The sequence below is a fragment of the Silurus meridionalis genome, chromosome 11 (genome assembly GCF_014805685.1).
Source record: "Silurus meridionalis isolate SWU-2019-XX chromosome 11, ASM1480568v1, whole genome shotgun sequence".
NCBI classification, from domain to species: Eukaryota; Metazoa; Chordata; class Actinopteri; order Siluriformes; family Siluridae; genus Silurus; species Silurus meridionalis.
In genome coordinates, this window is record NC_060894.1 from 10,335,212 (window position 1) to 10,355,574 (window position 20,363).

At 37.8% G+C, this 20,363-nt stretch overlaps 2 protein-coding genes across 8 annotated transcripts; both read left to right on the forward strand.

Moving 5' to 3' along the window:
* The first annotated feature begins 451 nt into the window (after positions 1-451).
* sbno1 (strawberry notch homolog 1 (Drosophila)) lies at positions 452-16,547 on the forward strand. 6 transcript variants are annotated; one of them, XM_046860997.1, is made up of 33 exons: positions 452-909; positions 2,061-2,177; positions 2,369-2,470; positions 2,571-2,910; positions 3,682-3,720; positions 3,838-3,938; positions 4,054-4,147; positions 4,294-4,454; positions 4,993-5,126; positions 5,280-5,370; positions 5,456-5,617; positions 5,754-5,889; positions 5,980-6,085; positions 6,181-6,334; positions 6,447-6,629; positions 6,742-6,839; positions 8,575-8,720; positions 8,852-9,046; positions 9,124-9,303; positions 9,820-9,992; positions 12,154-12,285; positions 12,372-12,507; positions 12,626-12,738; positions 12,813-12,884; positions 12,956-13,055; positions 13,152-13,226; positions 13,321-13,467; positions 13,559-13,653; positions 13,830-13,916; positions 14,037-14,174; positions 14,279-14,355; positions 14,443-14,636; positions 14,739-16,547. In XM_046860997.1, the coding sequence occupies exons 2-33, from the start codon at positions 2,064-2,066 to the stop codon at positions 14,879-14,881; spliced, it is 4,218 nt and encodes a 1,405-aa protein (XP_046716953.1). In that variant the 5' UTR covers positions 452-909; positions 2,061-2,063; the 3' UTR covers positions 14,882-16,547. The 6 variants fall into 6 exon arrangements, with proteins under 6 accessions (XP_046716953.1, XP_046716951.1, XP_046716950.1 ...); XM_046860995.1 differs by having other exon boundaries at positions 452-896; XM_046860994.1 differs by lacking the exon at positions 452-909 and adding an exon at positions 966-1,143 and having other exon boundaries at positions 2,574-2,910.
* Positions 16,548-17,310: 763 nt separating this feature from the next.
* On the forward strand, positions 17,311-19,853 carry LOC124393303 (cyclin-dependent kinase 2-associated protein 1). 2 transcript variants are annotated; one of them, XM_046861001.1, is made up of 4 exons: positions 17,311-17,507; positions 18,854-18,948; positions 19,031-19,157; positions 19,242-19,853. In XM_046861001.1, the coding sequence occupies exons 1-4, from the start codon at positions 17,438-17,440 to the stop codon at positions 19,307-19,309; spliced, it is 360 nt and encodes a 119-aa protein (XP_046716957.1). In that variant the 5' UTR covers positions 17,311-17,437; the 3' UTR covers positions 19,310-19,853. The 2 variants fall into 2 exon arrangements, with proteins under 2 accessions (XP_046716957.1, XP_046716956.1); XM_046861000.1 differs by having other exon boundaries at positions 17,314-17,507; positions 18,851-18,948.
* Positions 19,854-20,363: the final 510 nt, after the last annotated feature.

Sequence of the window (20,363 nt, forward strand, 5' to 3'; positions counted from 1 at the left end):
TATGTATGTATGTATGTATGTATGTATGTATGTATGATGTATTTAAAGCAGCATTATGTAAGTATGGTGTATGTATTTAAAGCAGCGGTATGTAAGTATGGTGTATGTATGTATGTATGATGTATTTAAAGCAACAGTATGTAAGTATGGAGTATGTATTAAGCATGTAAAACAGCAGCATGTAATTATGGAGTATGGAATATTTTGGGACAAACTGAACTGAAAAGATTATATATATATATATATATATATATATATATATATATATATATATATATATATATATGTGTGTGTGTGTGTGAGGAATATGTGCATCTACAAAGAAACAGGAAAATTACTTGTTTTTCCGTAGTTTGGTTCTGGATTAAAAAAAGAAGTAATCTTTCTATTTTTTTAATTCTTTTTCTAAAATGAAAACTGAATGAACGGAAGGTTCACGGACGGGACGAATTTTATTTTTAGCAGAGGTGAAAATGTGCCACTTTGACCTTACCGACATGGCAGTTGCCAAGTCGACTAGTATGACCCCGAAGGAAACGATTCCGAAGACGTCACTTCCTTGTGGTGTGACGGGTCGGTCACGTGATGCGGGTTTAGCGCTGTCCTTCTCTCACCACTTTTTGGCCTAAAACTGATATTAATATGGCAGATGTTGGACAGTTAATGATTGATTTCGGTGCGTTTTCACTCGATGTGCGTTTGTATGCCGTTAGTTCCGCTACAGCGACGGGAATTTGGCGACGAAACGGTCTTTCTTGCTGGCCGAGCGTCACGTGACCTCCACGCGATTCTTGGCGTTTGGTAAAGATGGCGGCGGGTGGTTAGAAAACAGGCGAAGCGGAGGGCCAGCATCCTTCAAACCACCGCGACACTCGGAGGTCCCTGGGAATCATTGAGTAGGTGCATTATGTGAGCGTTTAGGATTCACTGACGTCGCTTATTTTTCATGTAAATCTCTACTCTATCAATTTTCCACCCAAAAAGCTGTCGGTAGGATGTACAGGTTCTTATTTTCTCTGGAACGCAGCGGCGGCTTGGACAGACAGCTCGACAACTTGCTGTGACAGAGCACGAGAGTGTTTTGCTAACCACCTCGCAATGTTAGCATAGCGTTACGTGAGGCTGTTAGCTACTGGAAAGATGGTGTGCTTTATTTTAATTTTTAGTTACATTTGTTTAACTGGGTTACTACGATACTGGGTTCCTCTTGGGTGTTATTCGTTGTTGTTTAAAGTTCATGAACAGGAGGTCGCCAGTGAAATGAACATTAGCAAGCTAGCGCATGAACTTCAGAGCGCGAGGTTTTCCTGCGGTCAGTACAACGGTGTTAATGCTGGAGTCGAATTATTACTTAACAAAACGAGTCTTGGTTATAGCAGTCATTTATTCTGTTATACGCGTAGCTATGTTATTCAGGCGAACATGACTTTAAATAGCGCCAGCGTTAAAATGAAAGTGACTGGGCTAGCTAACGCTTCTCAGGTGACTACTAGCACACTCAGATGCAGTACAGCTAGCGAGCTATTATTTGTGTTTAGCGATTATCTAGTGGAATATAAAGGTCTAAAGAAATCTAATTTGGAGAGTGATTGTGCATGATACGTTTCAGGTTGTTATGCTTGTGACGTTGTCTTAATAATGTACACAACCATTTAGCCGGTTGCCGTGTGACTCCCAAAAAGCACAGTCAGACCAGGAAGTAGTTGCTAGCTGAATGAGTTTGGGCAAACACGTGCAAAGGTGCATGCTGGTGTGAAGCTTTATTGTTCCCGTAAACATATTAGAATAGGTTTGATGCGTTACCGAGACATTTCCATAAAAACAGCCTTCAATGGCGCAGTTGCGGATTTCGACAATATTATCTTTCATTTGTCATAGCAACAAAATCCATGTGTTATACTTAGTAGCGTGTGTGTTGTGGACCATAATGTGTGCCATCCATAGTAACTTGCGGTGTCTGTTTGTCTTTCCACCAACCAACAATCATGTCCAGTCTGCAATCTTATCTGCCAAATTAGCGCTTTTCAAACTTTGTGATCTTGTGAATGTTGTTTTTCCAGACAATGGATCCGGGACAAGATTTGCTTCTTGCAGCCCTTAGTGAAAGTGGAATCTGCCCAACTGACCTTTTTGACATTGATTCTCAGGACACTGCTCAGTCCCCTGCCTCACAACAGGTAAACAAATCCATTCAGCGAAAGTCTTGTCATGTGTGTCCAGAGATTATTTGGCACTGCGTGTGGGTTTTTTGTAAGATGTGTGGTTTTGTGTTGGTTTTGAGTGTTGTTTGCTATGTTGGTAAACAAGATGGCTAAAATTATAATGATTAAATTTTTTTTGTTATTGCTTTATATCTTTCTACTTTCAGTCAGTCTCAAAGAATGTCCTTGACATTGGTCTCGGTAGTGAAGCAGCTGGCATTGTTGGAATTGAACCTGCTGTGCCTCCCACACCTACAGTCACAGTGCGAGTAAGTCCTTTTAAATAATGATTTTCTTGTCCTTTTCATGGTAACCTAGTCGCTTCTAAAATACCCCCAAAACTCCTGTCCCCCTTTCCCACCCACCCAGCAGAAACCTCAGCCCTCAACCACTACTTTCGTTTTAAATCAACTGAATCAACTGCCATCACTGGGAACCATTGTGGTCACAAAGCCCTCAATGGGAACCTCCTCCAGACAGACCATCACAGTAACCAAGGTGGTGCAGACGCCATCGTCAACCCAACGAAGCTCATTCTCATCCTCCACTACAGCCACCGTGTGCAGTGTGGTCCCACCGAATCGGGAGCAGACAAAGCTGAAGGACCTTCTTCGGACCAGCGGTGTAAAGACAAACAGTCTTGGTGAACTTATGAAGCTGAAGCCTCCACCTGATATTGCACAGCCTGTTGCTACAGCTACAGGCACAAGTAAGTTCATCTGAACATGACATTTTGTGATTGCTTTGTGCTTTCTCTTACAATACTCATCAAATCTGTGACTGCGTTGAATTTTTTTAAATATATTATATTATATAAGTGTGTGTGTGTGTGTTTCTAGATATGAGTAGTTAGATAGTTAGAAATACCTGGATGAAAGAACCACGACCCCATGTAAGACTAGACAAAGTTAGGTGAAGTACAAAGCCATTATATAAAGTCAGCTGCAGTTTTCTGAGAGGAATATAACCGATAGATTAGTATCTTATAATTTAGTGATGCAAGAACAGAAAAACAAATCTCTTTGCCAAATTTTTGCCCAACCATTTGATGATGAAATAATATAATTGTAAACTCACTTGTTTACATTTGTAACTAATAAATATAACATAATATAAATCACACCTAATTACAATACATTAGCTAACTTTTTAGACTTTTAGTTTCCAGACAAACAGAACTTGGGACTGGCAGAAATGTGGCAATTTTTACTTGCCTAGTGGTCTTTTGAGTACATCATTTGTCTGCATAATGTCAGAGCAATGTCCATGTTGTGCAGCATTTAAATTTCTGGTAAAGGCCCTATGGGCTTATCTACTGTAATTAACTATATACTGTGTCTCATGTGTCATTCTTTATTTTGTTTAATCTCAAACATCATTTTTGTACAAATTGGCACTTAAACTCTTGTATAAATTGTTGGTCATGTTTTGCATTTGAGAATGTCTTCACTTCAATACTGTCCATGCTCTCCCATTTCAGAGATTTTTTTGCTCTCTACAAAGTTGATTAATAAACCAGGTATGGGTACAGCTGTGGTGGGGTTCACTCTTGGTGTATTTGTGTCCAGCCATGGTGAATATCTAGGCTCCTCTGTTATGTTTTCACGTCACATTTTTTATGATTTTTTTTTAACAGTGGAGGTAAACAATGGAGTAAAAAAGGAGGTGTTGAGCAAAGATGTTGCCAGAATTTGGGCCAATGAGGAAATAAAAATGCGAAGCTTTTCACCTGTAAATGTAAAGTATTTTATTTATTCCTTACTTGCTTTATTTGAATTGCTGTCTAGGCTCTGTATGACTTGAGCTTTGTGACGAGTTTTTGGATTAATTAATTTGTTTGTTTTGCAACAAGTTACCTACAATGAAAGAGGAGGAGGAACCAGAGGAGGAAGAGGAGGAGGAGTTGGGACATGCAGAAACATATGCTGAATACATGCCAATGAAATGTACGTGCACCGCATTAAAATAAAGATGTAGGCCACTCTCTTTTAGGTTTCAGTCTGTAAGAGAGGTTGCATGATTTCAAATAATAATAATAATAATTTTTTTTTTTAAAACACTTAATTTATTGAAATTAAATTGATCACCCTAGTGAGAATAGGAGAGCGGCATCCTGATCCTGTGGTTGAGACCAGCTCCCTCTCAAGTGTCAGCCCTCCTAATGTGTGGTACAGACTTTCCATTCCGGAGGAGACAATCGACAGAGGATGGTTATCTGCTCTTCAGCTTGAGGCCATTACATATGCTTCTCAGGTTTGTGTTCCTGAACTTCTAAAAGGACTCTAATCTAGATGATGTCAAACTAAAGTACTCAGTGACTTTTTTGGGAAGCTAAATGGTTTAGCGTATTGTTTATATTTTTGATCTCCGAATTTGGTTTAATTCTACAGTCAGTTGCACAATTTTTATGACTTAAAAATATTTTATTTGTCTTTAGGGTAATTTTTTTGCTTTATATTAAGTCTGCTATAGTCATCATATTTTGCTTTAATTATGTAAAAGATAAGTAGTTAACGAATCAATTACTTTAAAAAAAAAAAATGTGTGATTCTATTGGTCTGGGTGTGAATTTTGGTGTCGGTGATCTAGTGTGAAAATGAATATTATTTTTCAGTTTGTGTGGGCTTGATATGAAATGAGTCAGAGGACTATATTTGGCATGCTTGTTTTGAGGTTAACAACTATTTATTTCTGCAGTACAAATTCATTATGGATTTATTTTTAGTTTATTAGAAAAAAATCTTTACAAGTAATAGTTATAGAAATGTAAGTCTTGTGTTTTACTTTATAGCAACATGAGACATTCCTTCCAAATGGGGACAGAGCAGCTTACCTGATTGGTGATGGTGCTGGTGTAGGAAAGGGAAGAACTATTGCTGGAATCATATATGAAAACTACATTCTGGCCAGGAAAAGATCTCTCTGGTAATGTATCATGCACACAATGCATCATCTTTTTTAGATCCTGAGGCAGCACATGGAACATGATATTGTTTATATGTGGTACATCTGTATAAAATGGACATTTCAGTATAAGATTCATTCTAATTACTTTTAATTGCTATTTTCACTTTCTAGGTTTAGCGTCTCAAACGACTTGAAGTATGACGCAGAGAGGGACTTGAGAGATATCGGTGCAAAAAACATCCAGGTCCATTCTTTAAACAAGGTATCTAATGTATTTTTTACCCCTCAGCATTCACATTGGTCCAAATTTAATTTGAAACTTGAAAATGATTTCTTTTTGCTCTCAGTTTAAATATGGAAAGATTTCGTCAAAACACAATGGAAGTGTGAAAAAAGGTGTGATCTTTGCTACATATTCATCCCTGATTGGAGAAAGTCAAACTGGTGGAAAGTATAAGACAAGATTCAAACAGTTACTCCATTGGTGTGGGGATGATTTTGATGGTGTGGTATCCTTTCAATGCCTTTATCTTTTTTAATAATAAAAAAAATAGTCTTGTTGAATTTCTTTCAAAGAGTAAGAAGATATCGGCTACATTTGTGAGCCATTACTGTTCAGCTGCTTTCTTTAACTGAGCCTTTCAGATAATCTTTGATGAATGTCACAAAGCCAAAAATGTTTGCCCAATTGGGTCATCGAAACCCACAAAGACTGGACTGGCGGTTCTTGAGCTCCAGAACAAACTGCCAAAAGCACGTGTTGTTTATGCCAGTGCTACAGGTTTGTGCCCAAAAAGAAGTATTTGTATTCAAATTTAAAGGTGGATTGGCTTTTTTCTGATTTAATTATTCTGATTGTATTGTTTTGTAGGTGCATCTGAGCCTCGGAACATGGCTTACATGAATCGTCTTGGGATCTGGGGGGAAGGAACTCCTTTTAAAGAATTTTCAAATTTTATTCAAGCTGTTGAAAGAAGGTCGGTCCTTTTGCACTGGATACTGTGGCTTTCTGAATGTTTTCTGTTTCAGTTTTTTTTAATAAAATGTGTTCCTTTGTCTTGGTTTATTTTAGAGGTGTGGGTGCCATGGAAATTGTTGCCATGGATATGAAATTGCGAGGAATGTACATTGCTCGACAGTTGAGCTTCCAGGGTGTGACATTTAAGATCGAGGAAGTCCCTCTAACACAAAACTACATCAAAATGTACAACAAGTCGGTCCGTCTGGTATGTGTGCCAACATATCTTACCGCCAATATATCTAACATTTAAAAAAAATTGTGCTTTTAAAATTTTGTGACTTCCTTTTTTTGTGTGTGTGTAATATTGTTGCTTTCAGTGGGTGAGTGCACGGGAGAAATTTCAGCAAGCAGCTAACTTGATGGACGCCGAGCAGCGTATGAAAAAGTCGATGTGGGGTCAGTTCTGGTCCGCACACCAAAGGTTTTTCAAGTACCTGTGCATCGCTTCAAAGGTGCGCCGAGTGGTGCAGCTAGCCCGAGAGGAAGTGAAGAATGGAAAGGTTAGGCTTGATGATTATTATAATAGTTTTTTTTTTATTCAGGTTTACAAAACATAATCACTGTCAACCCTAATATTTTGTAATAACTGCCAACTTTTTTCCCCCTCTTCAGTGTGTGGTCATTGGCCTGCAGTCAACGGGTGAGGCTCGAACACTCGAAGCCTTGGAGGAAGGTGGAGGCGAGCTCAATGACTTTGTCTCTACAGCTAAGTAAGTTACTTCTACTTTCTCTTTGGGGGGAAAATACAGATGGAAAACCCCTGTGTCTAAGAAATGTTTTCTCTGTTTTGTGTTGGAAGATAGAAAGCTTTGTGTCGATGAAAGATATTGATGACACAGTTAAAATATTAAATCGCATCTTGTGTACAGAGGGTACCACATGTGAACCCTGGTATTTCTGGTTCATTGGTACATTTGCACTGACTTGCCAGTTTACTAGGTATACTTGCCTCACAAATTCTTGTGCCACTTTTGTCAATCAAGATGACTAAGATCCTCTAGACCCGTGTTGTGAAACATTGCAGACTGTAAGCTAATTAAGCATTGAAAATATTTGAGGAAATTTGATGCGTGTCATGGCACAATCGTGCAGCTTATTGGAGTGTGCATATACTGTGGCTAAAAAAGAAACCTTTTACTTACCAGTGTAGTTCATGTCCAGTATTAATAAACTTCTCCAGTAACATATGTACTGATATTTATTGATCACCTTACATGATACTGTGGGTGTAGACCTGAGCATAAGTTTTAATCATGTTCAGTTTGATGTGATTATTGTTGCCTCTGATGGGTGTGAAAGGGGAACTGTTTGGACTGTCACTTTAAACAAAGAAGATTGTTCCATATATCCTAGAGACCATAGCCAACTGTTATTGTTTTTGACAGTCAGAGCTCATGTACATGAAGTAAAAGTAACTACATAAAACAGGGATGTCCTTAATGTCTTTTGCTCTTTAGTGGACTGGCTTTTTTTTTTTCCTTGAGAAAGCAGAAAAGTGTATGCTTCACTGTAGTCAAGGGTAAAAAATTTGCAAATGAGACACTGGAGACGGGCGCCTCTCTTATACCCACTGGATAATTATTACTATTATTTTTTTTTGTCTGAAGTAGACAAAGGAGTATGTCAGATTGTTATGCTATATTATTTACTGCTGTGATGATCCCAATCTCCCACTAACTCGTACAATGCTGCTACATTTACATTTTTGGTATTTGGCAGAAGCCTTTATGTGGAGCGGCATACATTTGCTTGCACTTGCATGAAAGAACTTAACCCTCCCATACCAGCAGGTGGCAGTAGTCTGCATTCGGCATCTAAATCTATCTGGAAAATGAAAGCGCCACAACTGTAAATATATAAAGCAATTTCATTGGTTAAGTATGATGCTGCTGCTTTTGGAGAGAGAATGGGAAAAACATTTGAGAGTAGCATTTAGGAACTCTATTGTTAGTGAGCTTTCAACCAGCTGTAGTTAATGGTACAAAAACCTGATGACAAGTGCACTAATTGGAGAGGCTTGTGCTGTTCAATAAAGGTTTCATTTAAACGAGTCTCTGCATCCTGTCTTATTAATTAACTATGAAAGTGGGGGAGAAACATCGGCTGCCGTGATTTCTAAATATCTGCATCGGCCAGAGAAAACCCCATATTGGTCGACCTCTAGTTGGAATTTGAACTCATGACTTTCAGATCCAAAGTCCAATGCCTTAACCACTGAGCTACCACTCTGCTAGTTTGATTGGTGTAAACACTGCACACCACAGTGTTGCTGGAATATATAATTTATAGCGGTGTGTGACACACACACACGTGCACACACTCATACACGTGTATATATGTGTGTGGCAATATAAAATATTATATACAAAATTCCACATTCCATATATATAATGTGTAAATCTCAAATCCCATTATATTAATAACAAGGTTTGTTTTATTTTGAAGGGGTGTCCTGCAGTCTCTAGTGGAGAAACACTTCCCTGCCCCAGACAGACAGAAGCTTTTCAGTTTACTGGGTATTGATCTATCTGCAAAGAAAACACCTTCACCGGCAGAAACTAAGGAGGAGCAGAAGGGCAAGAAAAGGAAAGGTACATATGAGAGAACTGCACCCCCACCATGTCCAGACAAAATAGAAAATCTTTATCTTGTTTTTGGCACCACATAATTTGAATGTGCCCAAGTGGAAAGTATTTTTTTTCCCCCCTTAATTTACCTGTAGGTGCAGAGGTTAAAAAAGGATCAAAGAAGTCCCGCAAGTCTGGCGGTCTTTCAGGCACCAGCTCAGATGAAAGTAATTCGGAAGTTTCTGACAAAGACGACAGCGAGGACAGCTTTGCCTCGGGCAGCTCAGGAGATGAAGACGAAGATGACTTCAACCCTTTCAAGGACGATTCCAGTGAGGATGACGAAGATGGTAAGTACCTGGGCATAGATTCTTTCCTAATAGTTTCGACTGTGACTCTTATTCAGTAATATTTTTTTTCTTTGTAGATCCGTGGCTAATTCGTAAAGAGTCAAAGAAGAGCAAGGAAAAGAGGAACAAGAAGAAGAAGAAGAGCATAGACCCAGATTCCATTCAAAGTGCCTTGTTAGCCTCTGGGCTTGGTTCAACCAGGCCTGCTTTTACTACACCTGTTGTAAAACCTACGACCAACAACGCTGTGGCTCCTGGTGGGTGGTTAGATGTGTATTTAAAACTAAACAGTTTTTTTTCCCTTCTTTAACTGTTCTATATTTATTTAGAGGTTTGTTGAAATATATTTAGATTTGTACAAATGCAAAGTCTCTAACAGAATCCAGATAATGTGTTGGTCTGGTAATTACGCAGCGAACACACACACACACACAGGCGTACATATGAGGTACCTGCCAGTTTGATCCAAAATGTGTCAAATGGTCTTAGGATATCGGAGGAACAGCAGGAAGTCTTTTGCCTGCAAACAATCGGACATACTGGGACTATTGCTCAGTCTTCAAATGTGTGCAATAATATAGAGTAGTGAATAGGAAGAGTAGACCGTTTAGCTAATTTCTTAACTATTATAATAATATTGTTTATACAAAGGCAAAGGTTCATCATCATTCCAATGTCTTTGATATGTCACTTTTTTATTTATATAACTTCAGTTTGATCTGTGGTAGTATTTCCATGAGACTTCTATTTGAACTCATTTTCTCTTACTACAGCTAAACGTGAACCTGAGGAAAGTAGCTGTGTCACCAGTAATGATGCAGTGGAGGATGCCCAGCAGATGAAACGGGAGCTGCTAGAGCAGCTGGAGAAACTGGCTGAGAATTTGCCACCAAACACACTGGATGAGCTCATTGATGAGTTGGGAGGCCCTGAAAATGTGGCAGAGGTACAGTTTAATTTTGTACAGTAAAACTTCTGTATCGCTCATACACACTAATATATGTGTGTGTGTATGTATGAGAGATGCAGTTAGAAAGATAGATAGATAAATATAAGCATCGTATTCAACCAATGAAATATATGAAACTAGATTAAGAAAAATGGATAAGAACTTAAAGTCCAGTACACACCGAACTAGCGAGGAATGGGGCAGGGTTTGAGTGTCGGTCGTCTTTAGTTGTGATTTCTACACCATTTGCTCTGGTCAGACCGCGTCAGCATGTCGAATCAGTGGCAATTAGCTTGGAGAATAAGTACACCAGGGGGAAAAAAAACACGCGGTCATTCTTGCAATTGTCTTTGCAATTTAGGACACATAAAAAGCTACATGAATTCCTTACTGGACTGTATTAAAGCTGCTCGCTTTAAATGTTCACAGTTTTAGCTCTTCCGGTTTTTCTGTATGGATGCTGAATAGAGAATACTGCCATGATGCGGAGACTAAACAAACTTGCAGCCCGCCACTTAATATGTTCCTGAGGAAACTCTGATTGTAACTGTTATATGTATGTACAGGTGCATTTTGATAAATTAAAATATAATTTAAAAAGTTGATATATTAAATGGTGTTGCAGTCTGGTTCAGGCTGCACAATCATGGGGGAAGACTGCTGACTTGACAGTTGTCCAAAATGCGATAATTGACACCATGCACATGGAGGGAAAGACACAAAAGGTCTTCGTTAAAGAAGTGACTGTTCCCAGTGCTGTATCCAAGCACATTAATGGAAAGTTGAATGGAAGGAAAAAATGTGGTAGAAAAGGGTGAAGCGAAGCCCATTCAAGAATTTGGGGAAGATTCACAGAGAATGGACTGCAGGTGGAGTCAGTGCTCCAAGAGCCACCACACACAGATGTATCCATGGGCTACAACTGATGCATTCCTTGTGTAAAGCCACTCCTGAACCAGAGACAACATCAGAGGTGTCTTACCTGGGCTAAGGACAAAATGGACTGGACTGTTGCTCAGTGGCCAAAGTCGCCTTTTCAGATGAAAGGAAAAATAATTTTGCATTTCATTTGAAAATCAAGGTCCCAAAGTCTGAAGAGGAGAGAAGAGACACACAATCCAAGTTGCTTAAGGTCAAGTGTAAAGTTTGCACAGTCAGTGGTGGTTTAGGGAGTCATGTCATCTGCTGGTTTTGGTCCACTGTGTTTTATCTGGTCCGAGGTCAGCACAGCCGTCTAGAGCACTTCATGATTCCCTCTGCTGACCAGCTTTATGGAGATGCTGATTTAATTTCCAGCAGGATTTGGCACCTGCCCACACTTCCAACAGCACCAAAAGTTGTTTAAGTGACCATGGTGTTGGTGTGCTTGACTGGCCAGCAAACTCCCCAGACCTGAACACCATAGAGAATCTGAGGTATTGTCAAGAGGAAAATGAGAAACGAGACCAAAAAATGCAGATGAGCTGAAGGCTTAAGTTTTATTTAGTATAGTAGTCTTGGTATTCAAATGTAATGGTGTATTTTTGTTAGCTGTAAGCCAAAATAATTAAAATGAAAATAAACATTTGAAATATCAGTCTGTGTGATGAATCTGTATAGAGTTTCACTTTTTGTATTACATTTCTGAAATAAATTAACTTTTTAATGATATTCTAATTTATTGAGATACACCTGTGTGTGTGTGTGTGTGTGTGTGTGTGTGTGTGTGTGTGTGTGTGTGTATATACAGTAATCCCCCATTTATTTTAGTGGTTACGCCCTAAAACCGCTCGCGATAAACGAAAAACCATAAGTGGACGCCAACCCAAAAATGCTATTTTTGTGTACTGTACTGTATAAACTTTTTTTTTTATTTTAGGATTAATTATATTTTTATTAATAAATTTCATCATTTCAAAATAAATCTCCATTAAAAACTAATCCCTATAAGTTTTTTGGTCTCTGGTGCTATCCGAGAGAGACCTGGAATATCAGTGTAACAATTTAGTTATGTGGCAAATGCAATTTCGCAACAAACTGGGGCACGAGAGTCAAACCACAGTAAAGTGGGGGATTAATGTATGTGTATTTGTGTGCTGGATGGATAGATAGATAGATAGTTGTGTATATGTATTGTGTTTAGTTCTTTATAATATTTGTGCAAACCATATGTTTTTAGATGACTGGCCGAAAGGGTAGAGTAGTCAGCAATGATGATGGAAGCATCTCTTATGAATCAAGATCAGAACTGGACGTTCCTGTCGAAATCCTGAATCTCACAGAGAAGCAGAGATTTATGGATGGAGAAAAGGTATGTTAAAAATGATTTGTATAGTTTCTTGTTTTAAACTGCTTCTACAATTATAAATTGGATATATTGTTGCTTTTCTCTTTTAGAATATTGCTATAATCTCGGAGGCTGCCAGTTCTGGTATTTCACTCCAAGCAGACCGTAGAGTGAAGAACCAGAGGAGAAGGGTGCACATGACTTTAGAGCTGCCGTGGAGTGCAGACCGGGCTATTCAGCAGTTCGGTTAGTACTTTTGCAGTCTACTTTATTTTGTGTTTAAAAAATACAACAATCTCCAAAACCTCTATTTATTTTTTTTATGGACTAGATTAAAATGATTTAATTCACATGTTCCCTGCAGGCAGAACACACAGATCTAACCAGGTCACGGCTCCCGAGTATGTATTCTTGATATCGGAACTTGCTGGAGAACAAAGATTTGCCTCCATTGTTGCCAAAAGATTAGAGAGCTTGGTGGGTCTCATTTTATTATAAATATGTGTATATTTACTTTTTAAAACAGTTTATTAAAATTGTCAATTTTACAGGGTGCACTCACACATGGAGATCGAAGAGCCACAGAGACGAGGGACCTTAGTCGATTTAACTTTGACAACAAAGTAAGAGATCATTTATCTTAAAACATTTCAGTCAAGTTCTGCCTTGGATTGACCTGTTTCTTGTTTTATAGTATGGCAGAAATGCTCTTGAGAATGTCATGAAGTCTATCGTCAATTTGGATGCTCCCATGGTCTCTCCACCTTCTCATTTTGAAGGGGATTTCTTTAAAGGTAAGCAGTATTTTAATCAGGCATCACACTGTTTTAAGTAAATAAAAAAAACTGACCTTCTAAGGACTGATGTATAACTTGATTTGACGTCCACAGAAATTCGCAATGGATTAATTGGTGTTGGGCTGATTAATGTGGAGGATAGGTCTGGTGTTCTCTCACTGGATAAGGGTAAGGTTTAGTTTTTCTTTTTTGTTTTACATTCAGAAGTGTACTCACTGCACTGTACCAAAAACTGCCTTTTTTAAATTTATTTTTTATTAAGACTACAACAACATTGGAAAATTCTTGAACCGCATCCTTGGCATGGAGGTCCAGCAGCAGAATGCCCTTTTCCAGTATTTCTCTGACACTTTAAATGCTATTATTCAGAATGCTAAAAAGAATGGCAGATATGACATGGGGATTCTGGGTAAGAGAAATCGAAGTCCTGAAAATTGTTTTGAGTATGACTGTCAATTGACACTATTCTAAGGCCATTTGTCTGAAACCTGATTTTGCAGATTTGGGCTCTGGGGATGAGAAGGTTAAAAAGATTGATGTGAAAAAGTTCTTGACACCAGGTTACTCCACATCAGGCCATGTTGAACTTTATACAGTAAGTACACATACAGATTGCAATGTTCCTTTAATAGCTTCCCATATTTGTGAACAGAGAATCCAAATCCTTGTTTTGCTTTGTACATGTACACATTTGCAGCCTACATTCTGGTGCATAGTTTTGGGTGATTACCTGTTAATAAGTCAGCAATAAGAGTCTGTTGTGTCTATCAGGTTAGTGTGGAGAGGGGTATGTCTTGGGAGGACGCTACCCATATCTGGGCAGAACAGAATGGACCAGATGATGGCTTCTATGTGCAGGTGAGGGCAATTGTGTCTTTCTGTCTAACATTGTATTTTTACTCACTTGTTTTTTTGTTTTATTGCTTAAACAAGTTTTTTTTACTTTTTTATTTTATTGGATTGTTCTGATGTGATTAGGTACGCAATAACAAGAAAATAGCTATCATGGTCAAAGAAGTCAACACCAAGAAGAGACTGTTTATGGTGTACAGACCGAATACAGGAAAACAGCTCAAACTGGAGACGTACACAGATATACGGAAGCGATGCAAAAAGGTAATTTCTCCTGCCAAGTCACGTATCAAAACATTTGTATACAGTCTGGCTAAAACACAAGACTGATTGGCATGGTTTTCTAATAGTTTTTCTATTTTAAATAGGTTCTTTCAGATGAAGCTAAGCAGTGCTGGGTTGATCAGTACAAGTCTTCAGCAGATGTTTGCTCTCATGCCTATTGGTGAGTGTGCTTTTTTCCAATTCTACCCTTCTGAGAGGATTTTTTTTTTTATTATTACAGTGTACTGACTATCTGATTTTTACACAGGCGTGGTAACTGCAAGAAGGCATCAGCGGGTCTGCAGTGTGAAATAGGGCTGCGTTGCCGGACGTATTATGTTCTTTGTGGCTCTGTGCTCAGTGTGTGGACCAAAGTAGAGGGTGTTTTGGCTTCTGTAAGTGGAAGCAACATGAAGATGCAGATTGTCCGTTTGAGAACTGAAGATGGACAACGAATAGTAGGTGAGTAAGAGAGACATTTGTAATTGGTTCTTTCTTGTCTTCTGTATGTATTAATTTAATATATGCTGAAGTTTAAAACATTTTTTTTATTCTGCCACCCAGGTCTGATCATTCCAGCAAACTGTGTGGCTCCCCTCACCAACATCCTGTCCTCGTCAGACCAATCGCAGCAGCTGGCTGTACAGCAGCAACAGATGTGGCAGCAGCTGCACCCACAGAGTCTCAGCCACTCGTTCAACACATAGCAAAACCCAGTGGGCCAACAGCAGACACGGGACCCCAGCACTGCATCACAAGCCTCCCTCCCCGCCACTATACTATGAGGAAGACTGCTCTCATAGCATGATAGAGGCTTGCTGGACTACTGACTCAAAAGCTGTAAAGCCTCAGATGTTGAAGAGGAAGTAGTGTGAGGATGGGTAGGGAGAATAAAATAATGTTCAAGCTGCTTGCTTTTTTTTTTTTTGTCCCCCCCCTGCCTGTGTTCAACTCCTTATTCTTTAAAGCTGCAAAATCATCTATTTGTTTTACACAGGTCAGAGGTTCACAAACTTCACATCAGATTTTTCCAGGCCTCAAAACAAACAGCATGCTCTTTGGCCTGAGTTTGGACCTCATACGTTTCTGCCATTGACTGTCAATTCCATCATTTTTGCACTAAAATAAACAGTTTGGCCAAAGATGAAATGTACACTCTTTTCTTCTTATAAGAACTGTAATGAATCAGATGTGTTTCCATTAGATTTTCACTGGAGTTATAAGCCTAATGCAGAGAAGTAGAATTTGAATGATGGGCATCTTATCTGATAAGTTACGTTCAGGCAAAAAGTAAATTGTATGCATTCTTTTGGTCAAACTATTTCTTTTAGACATTAAGACTGTCTGTTTGCTCTAATAACCCATTTCTGTCCTGAAACTTTCTTTCTTCAGCATAGTAATTATACTTATTGCCACGGGTATTTTATTTCAGAACAGGATGTAATTGTACAAAATAATGATTACATTGTAAACTTGCTAGTACTTTTTTTTTTTTTTTTTTAATCAATCAATAATAGCAGAATTGCACAACAATAGACTGCATGCTAGGATCTTCTGGGATCTGCTTTTCCACCCCGTAACCCCCTCTGGTATTCTGTAGCATGCTTAATGCTATCAACTGCAAACTTCTGGGATTTGTTCAATGTCAAAGTGCAAAGATGGTGGAATATCCTTTGTAAAGATCAAATAAGATCTCAATTAAATAATGCTCTCCTAGGGAAAGCACTGACTCTTCAGTGGGTTAATAAATGATAGTATCTACCCCTATGGTCTTGTCTGGCCTCATCAGGAACTGATGCTGCATGGTTGAATGGATAACTAGCTACGTTTATTTTGTCTATTTATCAAAGAAATCCATGTCTGAGAGGGTCAGGTTATTTTTCTCCTTTACTCTGTTTTTGTATATTTAAGAACAAGGTTGTTGTCAACATTTCTTATAAACTGGAATCTGTTCATTAGAAAGCCACATCCACATTGACCAGCTTTTAATTAGTACACTTCCTGCTCCTTGCTTAGTTTTTTTGTTTTGTTTTTTGTTTTTTGTTTTTTTCTTTGCTGTAAAATGGAACATTTTAATGTACTAGTGTGGAAGGACTATATAATGACTTTTCCCACCACTTCATAATACATTGTAAATGATCACCAGGTTTTTTTTTCTGATATTTGTGGATAGCTGCATATCTGAAGTTATGTTCTACTTATGGTATAGATGTCGGCACACGTTAGAGACAATGTCGTTTCAGCCTTGCACGAGTTGCACTACTGATGGATCACTTGTACTTGTAGAAAAACAAACCAATCTTATGAACATTGAACGGAGTGCAAGATCTCTACCTCTTGCATATGACCAATAAATCTTGTGGTTAACCTTGAGGTGAATTATTTATTTTAGAAAATAGTTTGGATTTTTTTTTTTTTTAATTATATATATATATATATAATGGGTGTAGTGTGGTTTTGTATGTGAGGGAATTGATCAGTGATGTACAAAACTGAATATTCGTATTTAACCAAAGAAATAGATCCTAAAAAATGACAAATGAGGAAAAAAGTAATAGTGTGTAGAAAGGAAGTGAAGACTGTCTAAGATACCATAAGAACAAAGACAAACTCTTGGAAAGATGATGCATTAAAAAATATATATATAAAATTATAATATACAACAAAATACAAAAAGCTTATGATGAATAAAAAGTCGAGCCTCATGGTAAAAGCTGCATTTTCTCTTCAGATTGGCTTTTTCTGTCAAAATGATTAATAAAAATGTACAAGTCAGTACTCAGGCTTTAATACATTTCAAAATACATAAGTTACGTGTTTGGGAGGAAAAACACAATAGGTACTAAAGAAAAATGTATTTTGTTAGTATAACTTGGGACTTTTTCTATATAGTCGGATAAACCACAACTTCGTATTTTTTTACCATCTAGTTATTATTCTTATCGAAGACGCTTCATAAATAGTAAATAAAAGTTAAAGATTCCCCCGATTATTATCTAATCTTTTCTATCGGTGGTTAAAAACTTTTAGGATTTGGTTAGGACAGGTTTTTCTCTTCTGGTGAATCCCGAGGATTTTTTTCTAAATGTTTTTTTTTTGGGTGTAAGTTAATAGTTCTCTATCATTATAATGATGGATTGCATTGTGGGTGTCAATATAAGTGACGGCCATATTTGCCGGTGCTGCTCTCTCTGCTGTAAACAAAAAGTGACTGTGAGACGGACGCTTCGCTGAATTTAGGGACATTTTTATTTCTGTAATTTATGATGTCTTTAGGAATGTCTTACAAACCTAACCCCCACCAGCACATTCCGGGAACTTCTGGGAACCAAGGTGAGCGAAAAATTGCGCGAAAATGTCGCGTCTTCGCTTCGTTACGTCGAGTGTAAAAATTTGGCGTTACAAAGGATACCTGGGGAAAAAAGCGTGTCTGTAGTTTTTGTCCAGTCAGATAGCTAAAGGGTCAGATCCTGAGAGCTAGGCTAATTCACATCCGCCATTATTACCACTGAAAAAACAGGCATCCCCGCTTAGGATTGTGGAAAATGCTAGCGTGTGGCGGTTCTATCGGTCCTTCTTGGCGTGTCCGTGTCATTAGATGGCCGATCGGGTTTCGGTGAAGGCCGCTACGTTGTAATAAAAAAGGTATCCTTTTAGCTGCTAAGATCAGCGCCGTTCCGTTTCCTCCATGATAGTCTCTCCAGGGCGCATGATTGATCGCATTCAGACGCGCTTAAAAAAAAAAAAAAAAAAAAGAAGAAAAAACCAAGTATCTTTGGGGACACCTAGGGTTTATCCCCGGTACTGCAGCGTAGGGATACAATACAGTACAGTACAATACAATGCGATACTGTAACTGTTATACAATTTAATTATACCATTATTAAACCCAATTTCATTGATTAATTATTCTATTATGTGATTCAATATGGCATAATTGTATTTTAATCCTGATCTTGACAACGTCTGTGTGGATCTTTTTCTTGTGTCTATGGTTTATTTCTTGTCATTGGAATGTGTGAATGAAGCTGTGTGTGTGTGTGTGTGTGTGTGTGTGTGTGTGTGTGTGTGTGTGGAGTTCTATCCGAGTTTATTCCCAGTTTGCACCCGGCATCAATGTGATCCCCCATGACCTTGACCAAAAAAAAAAAAGAATGAATACTACAACTACTAATATTAATATACATAATAATGATTTGTTCATATTTAGTAAACACAGTCAGGGTCATGGTAGATCTGGATCGTTTCCCAGAAACATTGTTTGCAAGCTGGGAAGACACTCTGGATAAGACAGCAGTCTATTGTAGGGCACACACATTTGAAACTGGAAAACCCCAGAGAAAACCCACATGTAGAATGTTGAAAGAAGCAAAATGCCACACAGAATGTAATGTGATGTCAGGATGGAACCAGGGACACTTGCTTTGTGTAATTGATGCTCACTCAACATAATAATCATACATGAACTGGACATTTGGTGTCACCCAGATGAGAATGGGTTCCCTTTTAAAGTTTGGTTCCTCTTAAGGTTTCTTCCTCATTCCTACTTTATAACCTCTTTATCACTGTAAAACTGTTTCTGGGACAATGTCAATTGTTCAAAGCGCTATGCAAATAAAACTGATCTGAATAATAATAATAACAACAATAAAAACAATGTGTTTTGTCCATCTTAGCAGGAAACATCCCCTCTCCCTCTTCCAGCATCTCCACAGTTCAGTCATACAAGCCAATTATAAATGACTTTGGGTTGCCATCGTTTGGATTTTCACAGGTAAAGTTACAACCCGGATGAGAATACAGCTCCCGTGTTTGTTTACAGTGAACAGTGTTTTAACGTTTTCTCTCTTGTGCAGGGGCCGAATGGAACTCAAGCTCCTCAGAGCAAATATGCTGAACTTCTCGCAATCATCGAAGAGCTCGGGAAAGAAATAAGGCCAACATACGCTGGAAGTAAAAGTGCCATGGAGCGACTCAAAAGAGGTATTTTTTATCAAATGTTACAAAATGTAATACAAATTGTTAAACATTTAATTGATGTAAGCATGATACTTTTTTGATTCAAAGGTATAATTCATGCAAGAGGTCTTGTTCGGGAGTGTCTGGCAGAGACGGAAAGAAATGCGCGATCTTAGCCTACGAAGCCTTCCTCTGGTCTAAGGGCCGAAGATTTCTTCTAGTACTTTTACAGAAGGGTGCTGCATGGCTTTTTTTTCTTTCCCATTAAAGAGGGATAAAACAATCAAAAAAATAATAATTTCATTAAGTAGTATAGTTAAAGCATGGGATGGAGGTGTTACTTGTGATGAATGCAACAAGAGAGATTGATTTTGAGTGCTGCCATTTGGGATTTAATTTCTCTTATAACTCCTGTTATATATTTTTTTTTTTCAACATAAGACCAAGCAAGCTTATCTGCATGCAATGAGAAGATGGACCAGAGTTTGACCGTGCATGGCTTTTACAGGTTTACAGTAGGAAGGTCCTCTTAGATTTGATTAAGTGTAAGGATTTAGGTTTTCTTCAATTTGGGAGACAGTGAGGACGGTTATAGTAACAGCATTGTTTTAGGTTTTTTTTTTATTTATTACCTTGTGTAATAAAATGTATTTTCATGTACAAAAAGGTCACTTTTTGAAATTTTGTATAAAGGTCAATAAACATGACATTTGTTGTCTATAAGGTGTCATTGTTGTTATTATTCACATAATTGATTAGGGAAATTCTCAACATATACCGAATATATATTGAAAACCGTATGTTGTACACAAATGCTGTAAAGCAAAAATGCCTTCAATTATTAATAGAATGAAATGAAACGATTTTGTTAGAAAACTTATATGTAGCTGTCTTAATTTTTTGTATCGAGCTATAAATACATTGTAAATGTATAATAATGCAGAAATCTATAACACAATTTGTACTAGAATTACTGTCTTAGATGAACAAAATGCACTTTTTTATATTTAAAGATGAAACAGCATTTATAATAATAATAATGATAATTATTATATGGTTGTTATTTAATAAGTAATTACTATATTTTCTATTGTACCTATTTATTCCCTTTGTATTAATGTTTCTTTTAGTCTTCTTATTATTATTGGTATTATTATTATTATTATTATTATTATTATTATTATTATGATTATGATTTTCTAAGGCCAGAGTTTTCATAAAGACATCCAA

What these genes read in the sequence shown, in the direction of transcription:
- sbno1 (XM_046860993.1), top strand. An exon ending in TGAATACATGCCAATGAAAT is followed by an intron (nt 4,148 to 4,293) that starts GTACGTGCACCG and finishes TGATCACCCTAG; the next exon opens with TGAGAATAGGAGAGCGGCAT. An exon ending in AGGAAGTGAAGAATGGAAAG is followed by an intron (nt 6,630 to 6,741) that starts GTTAGGCTTGAT and finishes CCCCCTCTTCAG; the next exon opens with TGTGTGGTCATTGGCCTGCA.
- LOC124393303 (XM_046861000.1), top strand. Translation starts at nt 17,438, where the DNA reads ATGATGTCTTTAGGAATGTCTTACAAACCTAACCCCCACCAGCACATT. An exon ending in GGGAACTTCTGGGAACCAAG is followed by an intron (nt 17,508 to 18,850) that starts GTGAGCGAAAAA and finishes TGTCCATCTTAG; the next exon opens with CAGGAAACATCCCCTCTCCC. An exon ending in CATGGAGCGACTCAAAAGAG is followed by an intron (nt 19,158 to 19,241) that starts GTATTTTTTATC and finishes TTTGATTCAAAG; the next exon opens with GTATAATTCATGCAAGAGGT.